Raw genomic sequence first — 11,129 nt, 5'->3', positions numbered from 1 at the left:
GTTGGCTTAAGCATAGGTTGAAAAGGTGATTTTATGAAAGTGGGATCCATGGTTGAATTAATAGTAGTTAGATGTAGGTCATTTTTATTAGGCAAACTCATTTATGAATACAAGTAAATTGTGGCCAATTCCTGTTAGGTTCCAACCTACCATAATAAATGGAAAGGGATTTTCAACCTCCATCCTTTTTATGTTTCTTATTTCATCATTACTAATTAATTTATATCATAACCAAGCCTACCTCTATTACCCCACTCTTGCTTGTATTAATTATATATTAATCTTGTTTTGTTTGACCATTAATTCCTATATAAATTACTGGTTTTTTCATCCAATAAAAATTTATATATTTTTGAAATTGGTATTGAGTGTTAGTGCAGTGCGCTCTAATTAATTAAAATAAATTGTAGAATGTCAGAGAGCGTATCGATCAAACAATATAATATAAAATGGGAAATGCATAGGCAGTAGCAAGAATGAGTTATATATTATACTGCAATTATTTAATTTATAATCTCTGGTTTCAGGTGCCAGTTTGGCATCACACTTAGCTACTTAATTGTATATGTTATTTAAGACTATCACCATTTTTATTTTATTATAATATTTATTTGCTGACATAACTGCATAGCTAATCTTGGTTTATTTTAATTAATCCAAATTTAATTATAATAATTCCCTGTATATATATATGTTCACCTAATAATAAAAAGGTGAATTTTTTTTGGATATAGTAGCACATGAATAACATCAAATTAACATGTCACATTTATTTTGCTGGAAACTATCACATTGAAATTAAATTGATGAGGATTCAGGCACATATATATATATATATAAAGATTTCGAAAAGTACAATGACTACTTTAAAGATAAGATTTCAATTTATTGTAACATAATTTGAATTTCAGTACGAACCCCCTATATATATATATATATATCGACAATGCCTTACACATTCCTATCCCCACCTCACCCCGCTCCCCTTTTAATTTCATTTCTTTTAAAATATAAGTCACAATAAATATATATATATGTAAATAATTCTTCTTGGTGTATATATAAATTGGCTCCTAAATATTTTAATTGGTCATTTACCTTCTTACTATATCATGTCGTTTTGAATAGTGATTTAATTGTGTATGTATATGATCATCTTTCATTCCTTCTTTTGTTTTTTGGGTAAATTACAATGAGTTCTATTAAAATTTAGTATAAGTATAAATACCTTTTTATTTTTTGAAAATGATCACCAATACCTCTTAATTTTAACAGTCGTATAACAATTAGCTCAATCCATTAGTTTTCGTTAGATTTTCATTCATTTTTTAGCAATAAAATGATCAAAATTTCCTTGTGGATTATAAATTATAATTTTACTTATTTTTTAAATTTTTTATGAATTTAGTTGATTACTTTTTATAAATTTTCAATTCTTTTACCCACCTAATTTATTTTTTTAAAAAATACATGGAGTGGATATTCATCAAATTTTAAAAAAACTTATTGTAATTTATTTATTTTTCTGAACAATATACGTATACTTTTAATCTCAATCTAATTATGTGGTGGCGGTGACTTCTAAATTGAGAAACCAGCCGTATTATTAATTTGAAGGATGGAATAGGCAGAATGCTTAAATTAAATAACCTCCTATTTGGAACACACACACACACATACGTATGTGTGTAATTGGATAAACATTTGACTGCGGGAAACACGACTTTTATAAAATAAGAGAGCGTATGATTGATGAGTGAGATTTGAGATTCAAATAACTAAAATGAATTATATATTTTATTTATTTATGTAAAGAGAAAGAGAGAAATGGAGCATACCCCACCCCAAATAATGCAAGGCTGGTGGACCCATTAATGAATATGAGGCATTAAATGCCTAAATCAACCATACCACATTCTTACCCTATTATGTCTACAACTTATATAAGAAACACAAGGTGGGCCAAACAACCCCTAACCCTCCCTCCCAAAAATAAAAATAAAAATATATATGAGGAATTGAATATAAATTTAGAGATACATATATAATCACACTACTCATCTTCTTCTTCTTATTATTTTTTTTTAAATAAAGAGCGGTCAATTTCATCCATAAAGTGCAGTGTGAAAAAATTAAAATATTGTCCTAAAAAGGACTACCCAAATATTAATATATTTACCAAGCTGCATTATTTCATTTTATTATTTTCAGATGAGAATGTACAATAATAATAATAATAATTATTATTATTATTATTATTATTGGTGTTATTAATTAATTAAAGAAAAATAAATGGTATGAGTTGGAGGATGATGGAACGTCGCGTCAACATCTTTAAAATTGACAGTACAAATATCAATATTATTTAATTTACAGTATTAGGATTTTGGAGGGGTCGTAATTAAATTGGAATATGGACACAGTATCTCTTGTTTGATTGCATTTCAATAAAATATCTCATTTGCACATTCCCATCTGCACCATTACCTTTCTCCTTCTGTCCCTATAATTTAACTGCAAATTATTACCAACTCTAAATATTTATATTTGAGTTTGAATTCCATCAAATTAATTTTTTCTCTTTTTATGTGAATTTATTTCATTACTCTTAATTATATCGATATATATTGATCGAATCAATGTATTGTTCAATTTATCGAAATATTGATACAATTATGTATTTATTAATAAAAAAAATAATTATATAAGTTGTTTGTTTTAAAAAGTAAAAAGTGTGAATTATTTCTCGAAACCGTACTTTATGTAGTGATACATAATGCGAGTCCTACCACAATTTGTTCCACGAAACATGCACAACACCCGCGCCCGATTATAACTTATTCTACATACCTTTACATATTAAAAAAAGAAGGAAATAAACTTGTTAATTTATTTATTTTTAAAATAAAAACTCTTTTTCTATTTTTTAAAAGACCATGCTTATGGTTTTAATTTCCCTAATGGCCAAAAAAAATTAACCTCGTTTGTTGTGAGTGATGTGATCGTGAACTAAAACTTCTGGGCAGTAAATATAGTTTAATAATTAATTACTAACAAATTAATAGTATCTAACAAGAACTTTGAAATAAATTGAATTTTAGTGATGAGTATTTAGTCGATGTATTTTGTAATATAATTGATATTTTTATTAAAAACAAATTAAATTTCAGATAATTTAAGAAAAGTATATATCACACAACCCCATGTAAACTTGAAGGTTCAAGGTAAAGAGCTTTAAGGTTAAAAGTTGAGGTTCAAGAGCTTCAACATGTACGATATATCATGTTTTTGTACATAATATTTTTTCAACGTATTACGGTTTTTTTTTCTTGCTATGTTATTTTACGTCAGCCTGGTTGTTAGTTGAGTTAGTGGGGATTCCAAGTCTAGCTGTTAATTTGAGTAATATATCGATTCAACTAATATATCAATATAACTAAGTATAGTAACAAATTATACCGACTCAATCAATACATCAATATGAATAAGAACAACGACAAATTATAATAATTCAATAACTCTCATAAAGTGAGATTAATATTCACACATTCAGTAAAATTCGAATTTATTCATAAGAACTCAACATTAATGGGTGGACACAGAAATAATGGAAACAAGTTGAAAAAGGAGGCACTTTTGAGAGAGAAGCATTATAGAGTCTTTTTACAGCACAAAAAAAATGCTTATTAAGTTGCTTTAATTCATCCCATTTCTAAAAAGGGGGTCCTCTCTTTTTTACATTCCTTTCATCTATCTATTATTCCCACTAAAGTATCTAACCTTCCACATGCAAATTATCAACATTACACTATTATCATAATCATTAGCTTTCACATCCCACATACAAAAAATATAGGACTATGTATTTATTTAATTACACTATCTTTTTCCTTCAACTTATCAAAGTATATTACCATAGGAGCATATACTTACACGTGGACATATGAAATTCTCCGTATATATATAATTTTTAAATAACTTTGCCAAAAAATATTAGATGGGAAATCATTAATTAATTGATGTGCCCAACAACTATGATATGTATTGGAATTCAATAGCACTACAATAGTCGAAGGAGTTCCACAAAAATTTGAAGATCAAAGGAGGACTACTATGACAAACAAGAATTAATACTCTGATATTAAATCAATAATAGATTTGATGAAAGAATAATAAAAGAATTTAAAATAATGTAAGAATAATGGTGAAATAATTGACAAAATATAAAGATAAAATGAGAACAGTTATAATAAAAATCCTTCTGCTATCTAGTATTATTGAACTTCGATACGCATAAAATTAGTAAATTACATTAGCTAGGAGTGGTGAGATGGAGCAATATGAGTTGTCTAGTCCAAAATTTATGATGGGCCATGTAGAAAAAGTTACATGCACACAAAGGGTTTAATTGAACATGGTGGGCATGTGAATATTGGCATAAATCATGTGTCATCCATGTGGATTTAACCCCCTTTTCAATTTTATCTCCCATTAGCTAAGCACCCACACACAACTTGATTCTTGCACATTTTTATACATATTTTCTCCCTTTTTCTTGAGTGAGATTGTAATTTAATAGTGGCCATATATAAATAAGAGAAGGCAATTTACAATAAATTCTTTTTGTTCTTTGGGAGCCCACTTGCAAGAATGAGTGGTTCTACCCACATAGTCACCACACACACACACACTCTCTCTCTCTCTCTGTATATATATATATATACTATGCTACTAATTATTGAAATATATATCTCCATATCATGGTAATAATGCATGCATGTAAATTTTATTTCACCTTATTTAATTATCTTGTTATCCTATTTTACAAATTTAAATCAATCACACAATAATTGTTATAACTGGCTGTCGTATTGGTTCTATTTAATTGGATTTAGATTAATTCTTTTCATATATTAGTAGCATTGCAGTCGGTACATCTTGAATCTTTTATTTTCCTAACGAAGGACACCTGATTTTGACATTCACATATGTGAAAATGTATATGTATGTGGGTGTTTTTTTTTTATCTTTCTTATATCAAATAATATAATAAATCATTTTTTCTGACTTGGAAAAAAATAAAAATATTTTTAACTTTAAAAGAATAATTATTTTAACCCCTATTGGTTAATTTTAGTGTAGTTAATTGTAATTGACAAGTAAGTGAAACATAGTGTGATTAGGAAGGTATACCGCAGACAAGCATGTGCATTTACTTAATTGCACCATTAAGTGGGAAATCAAAAAGGCAGCTTCTTCCCAATTAAATAGCCAAAAAAGGAAAATTGATAAACTGTCCCTAAGTAGAGATTTAATGTGAAAACATGGGAGCATGTGAGAGTGCTACGTACTGTAATCATCATTCTAAACCACATCACATGCATGCTTATGTATCTGCACACAACCATCTCTTGTCTCTATAATTAACTTAATATAAAATCATACTTATCCCAAATTGACTTATTACTGATTTATTGCCAATCAAATAAATCTTTTCTGACGAAACTATCTTTATACACCTTTATAAACATAATTTGATCACAAGATTCATTTGATTTGTAATAAGTCAATAATGTGTCTATCTAAAGTCAATATGTATTTTCATTCATTCGGTGAATTAAACTAACGGATGGATCTATTTATTAGATAGAAATAAACATCAGAGGCAATATATAGATGCAGTTTTTCGAACTATAATAAATTTATATGTAATAACACCAAATTATCAGGGAATGACGGTATAATTATTCCTATTTTCTAAATGATAGTAGGAGAACAAAATTATTGATATGATTAATTAAACTTTAGAATATGAATGTATTGCATGATGTGGCTGAGTAAATTGTATCACACAGATTATAAGCTCGTCTATTAGAAGTAATTAATTACTTTATTAGACAACAACTTTAGATGCTAATTGTCTCACGATTAATAATATATATATAAGGTCTGTGTTGCATGAAGATAGACATGATCGTGCTATCTAGCTAGGGTTATATATTACGGGATTGTTAGGTAACAACGTATATACATTAGTTTTTGTCCGATAATTATTTATTTGAAGGTTTTTAAGTAATTTATGGCATTGCGCCTACTCGAATTATTGACCTATATTAAAACTTATAATAATTTATATATTAATTATCAAAATCAATTCGAATAAAAATAAAATCTCACCACCCATGTTTAATTATATGGCAAAGTTCAATGTTTTCAGAAACTCGATAATGCAAATCAATTATTATAAAGTCAATTATAAAATAGCAAGTGACAAAAATTATATTAATATTCTGTATTTTTAAATGATGAGATTAAACATTATTCTAAGAGTTTTTGTTTTATTTAATTGTTTAATTTTTGGGCAAAATTATAGAAGAATATAAAAAGTAGTACCTAACAAGAATGATGATGATGATTAAATGTAGAATTAGTGGACATGCGTGTGGCGAATACCATATTATAGCCACTCTTTTGGGATTATGATTAGACAAAGGATGGGGGGTGGGGGTGGGGGTGGGGGTTGAGGGCCTCACCCATGTGGATTGGAATAATAATTCAGAAATAGTTCGACATTGTATGTGTGTTTATTCATGCCTGCCAACTCTCCAATTTTTTTCTAATTAAATTATTTTTATACATCTTCGTATGTTAATGTATGTGACAAAATATATCTTTACGCTTATAATGATAGTATGCTCATAAAAATTTATTTGACGTGCAATAAATTAATAATGAGTCAATCGAATGTTAATATAGAATTTCATTCAATTTTTTTTTGTCATATAAGATCAGTAAATTTTGACTAATGAATGGATCTATTTATTGGATAGAAACAAACGTCAAGGGTATCAAATTTTAAATCATAAGGAGTCACAATGTAATTACATCAATTTTTTTTTTAAAAAAATGTGTAATTACTCCTTGAATAAAATATTAGATTGAAGCGAACACTTTGTTGTGCTTACCAAACAAATGAAAAAACAATCTATCTCGAAACAAGTTTCTTTCACTAAAACTCGTCGTGACATGGTCCAATTTGGTCACCCTTGTTTCAATTGTTTGGGGGAAAATGTTTCTACTGCCTAAATTCATCGAGAAAGTCTTTATTTTTTTTTTTTTTTAAGTGAATCGATTGCAATTATTTTATAAATTTTAATAATCAACTATGAAAAGAGTGTAAAAATGGAGGAGGAGATAATCATTCTTCTCTTGATTCGGAGAAAGAGAAGGTTAATTAAACCTGGAAAGTCCCATCAAATAAATATTATTTATTATTAAAATTTAATTTGATTGAAATCGGGGAGCGTTCATCGTAATTTCGTGCCTTTTGAATGCAATATTTGAAGTGATAAATGATTTGAATTCAAATAATAATTGAAGATAGATATAGATGTTTATACTTACAAGTAGTCAAGACAAGAGTTAAAATTAAAATTAAAAAAAAAAAGAAAAGATAAAAGAAAGGTACAGCCCCACACTCCCAAGTCCCATCATTATTGGCAAAAGAAACAAACATGAAAATATAAAGTGTGAAAAATAGGTTAGGAGTTGGAATTTTTGAAGAAAAAACGAAAAATGGGATGCTCAATTAAAACAGACAAACAAGTAAGTGGTGAGAGGCCCATGAAAAGGATGAATGGGAGTGTGTTGGGGTCCATATGCACCAAAGTAACAACCACTCTCAAAGCCCAAATTCAGAAAAACCAATTCTGTTATGAGCTGTGCACTGCACCATCAAATAGCCCACCAATGGGAATTCAATGTATTCTGTTTTTCTACTTGTCTCTATTTAAACATTGTTACTGATGTCGGAGTCGTGAGTCACAAATATGGGTAAGTTTTTCTTCGTCGTTGAATTGGAATAATTGACCACAACCACTATTTGCAAAATTTTAAGCCATTTGAAACTCTGCTAAATCGTTTCATTCAACTAAACTCATCTTTACACACTTGTCGTATATACAAGTATTTTTTTCTTAAACATAGAGTTAGTCTTGAACGGACAACCTACGACAGCAAAATTAGCGTCATCAATTCAAGAAAAAGATACAAATGACGAATGTGAATCTTTCATCAGCTAAATGCACTTGAATTGCTATACCACCAAGTACCACAGAAAATCGTTAAGAAAGATGTGCAAAAACAGAAGCCCGTGTCTGATACGGTAACAACCACAAATGACACAAGTTCCTCAACCGCACAAGTATTCCCTACAATATGTATAAAACTACAGTCAATGCTATGAATGATACAAGCATGATCATAAGCCAGAACTGAAACATATACACAAGAGAAACTGGTGTAATGCATCATCAAATATACCCCTCAATGGTTGATGGGGTTTGTCAAGAAAGGAGGAGTTTAATTGTTGTCGATGCCCATCTCCTTTCGTCTCAGCTCCAAAGCCATACGTTCATTCTCGAGTTTCATTCTCTCAATCTCCATCTTCATCATCTCTAATTCTCGATCCTTTTTCCGACAAAATCTCTGCCATTTGAACCTCTCTTTCTCCAGTTCCAACATTTGCAGGTCTATGTGTAGCCTTTGTTCTTCTAACTGAAGATTCCGATGACTCATCCACTGCTTCTGTAACATGGCGTTTGATTTTGGGCCATCGCCAGTAGCTTGGTTTGCATCAGAATCGGCATTTTCTGCCTGAAAATTGAAAGTTTTGTTGCAATCTACAGAATTCAAACAACTCCTGAAACTAAAATCCTCATGACCCTGACAGTGTTTCACCCTCTTTGCAGGGTTCCCAGGCAGTCCATATGCCCGGTGATCCCCAGGTAGGGCCTGATTATCCTCACTTTCACCATGGTCATCAAATTCAGCTTCTTGATCAACCTCATCGTTATCTTCATGCGGATGCCTTTTCACATCATTATCATCATGATCATCTCTACTCCTAAGAGCCAATTGCAAAGAACGCCGCAATTCAGGGTCAGGAGGCAGATGCAAACGGTTCCCATTATGGTAAGAACACATCTCTTCGTAGTGCAAATGCTTTGAGCTCAAAATTTTTCGAACCTCCTCCTTTGCTTTCTCAGAAATGTGATCCATCATATCTAGAAGTGCAGGATTCTCAACAACCTCGCACGAAGTTCCTCTCCCGAGGATCTCGTTCAGCCTCTTGTATCGTTTGTTGAGGTCGTTAAATTTATCCTCACATTGCTGAGGTGAAACGAAATGACCCCTTTCAGCCATGACCTTCGAGACAGATTTCCACTTCCCCTTTTTCTGTAAATTTGTATATTTCCTCCCTGAACCGCCCCCATGTTCAGCAGCTGCTTCCTCACTTATGTAAGAAACAGCAGTAATTAACAGCCTGACCATCGTGTCTGTCCACTTGACGCGTTGCCACATAGAAGCTTTCTTCCCTTTGCTTGGATCATTTCGACCATCTGCAACACCTTCCACAAAGCTTGGCTCATCCTCATCGCTCACCATTTTCCCTCTCTCCAGTTTATTATACTCAGCCACCGAAACAGTATGATCACAATCTCGACTGCTCCCCATTGTAAGGGGGAAATTCTCATGATTAAGCATCGATGATCCTTGTCTAGGATGAGAGTTAAGTTGTTGGTGATGATGAACTAAAATCGGGCCTTGCAAATCAAAACCTCCAAAAGAACCATCACCTTGCATCGTATTCCTCGAGGACAGATTTCCTTCCATAATCCCTTATAAAACAGCTTTAGATCAAACACAAAACACATTCACCTCAACCAATCAAATTGTGCACACACAACCCCAATCTTCACTCTGTGAAGACACTCTTTAGCAAGATCCTTAAAACCCCTAAATTCCAAGCTGTCTTACATCCTCAAAACCCATCTGTCCTTGCACACACAGCCTCATCTGTCCTCTCAATTCATCGCTATTCCTCAGAAACAACCACATAAGACTCCTAAACCACAATCCAAGACGCCTATGTCAAAATTCTAATCATCAACTCAGATCAACCCTTTCGCGAGTTTTTACAAATGGAAAGAACCCATAAAATATCATCCATTCATATACAAAAAGCAAATCTCCAATCACCAGAAATAACCAAACATACTCAATGTTTCGCCAAAATACCCCGAAAAAGCAGCAATCTTTACACCAAAATACAAGGGGGGGAAGAAAGAGTTGCACTTTATGGTCAAGAACTTACTTTAAAACTGAAGAAGCGCAAATCAAGATTGGAGTTTGCACTCAACCTGAAATGAAGGTCCAAAGGTGAAACCATTACATCCCAAAACCTCGGTGAAGCCTCTTATTGAACAAGAAACAATAAAAAGAAAATATGCTGGGTCGGACTCGGAGGTGGAGAATAAAATAATTATTAGGGAAAAATTGTTTAAGACAAATTGCAAAGGGGTGATGCAAAGTAGTGAAAAGGGTTGTTGAAGATGCAATGTATTAGGAGAAATGAGAATCCAATTATCCATGGGTCCACATGCCACATTTTTTCATATGAGACACACTACAAACACACGCATCTCCCACAAGAAAGGCTTATATTATATACATATATACACGTCAACAGCAAATAAAAGTATTGTATAGGTTGTACTATTACACTTTCTGCAACTTGTGAGGGACATAGTTGGTATATGGAACCTCACCTAATGTATATAGTTTTTGGGTCTGGAGGGAGGCGTATAAAATAGGACAAGTTGATGCTAAAGATCACAAATTGATGTGCTCTAATGAGGAAAGGATGAATAAATTTAGGAATATTATTAAATTTAGGCTAAAATGCATCAAAACTAATGTATTTTAAAAAGTTTGCTAAATTTTTTTTTTCTATTTTGAAAATAGGCTAAAAATCTATCTGTGTTTTCTTAAACTTAGTTTGATCGCCCATATCCCTTAAATCTAACTAATGATGTTAAGTTTTCACAAAATGACCGTTACACTCTAACTTAATATATATTATTTTTTATTTAATGACTAATGAATCTATATTGATTATATCATAGCCTTTAAATTTTATAAATAAATCTTAACTGTTGGATCTTAAATTTATAAAAAAAAATTAAAGATTCAAATTTTATTAATAAAAAATATAATTGTAAAAGAAATATTATTTTGAGAAAAATTAACACCAACCCCCCCCCCCCCCCCCCCCTCTCCTCCACCCC

At 31.1% G+C, this 11,129-nt stretch overlaps 1 protein-coding gene across 1 annotated transcript; it reads right to left on the bottom strand.

Moving 5' to 3' along the window:
• Positions 8,044–10,447, bottom strand: LOC105159405. The gene has a single exon (XM_011076457.2). The coding sequence runs from the start codon at positions 9,673–9,675 to the stop codon at positions 8,362–8,364; it is 1,314 nt and encodes a 437-aa protein (XP_011074759.1). The 5' UTR covers positions 9,676–10,447; the 3' UTR covers positions 8,044–8,361.

Source organism: Sesamum indicum, linkage group LG3, assembly GCF_000512975.1.
Source record: "Sesamum indicum cultivar Zhongzhi No. 13 linkage group LG3, S_indicum_v1.0, whole genome shotgun sequence".
Taxonomy (NCBI): Eukaryota; Viridiplantae; Streptophyta; class Magnoliopsida; order Lamiales; family Pedaliaceae; genus Sesamum; species Sesamum indicum.
Note: the sequence above shows the minus strand (reverse complement) of the source record. Positions and strands in the feature narration are given on the sequence as shown.

Bases quoted from the DNA above. Each gene is read 5' to 3' on its own strand.
- LOC105159405 (XM_011076457.2), bottom strand. From the start codon at position 9,675: ATGGAAGGAAATCTGTCCTCGAGGAATACGATGCAAGGTGATGGTTCT.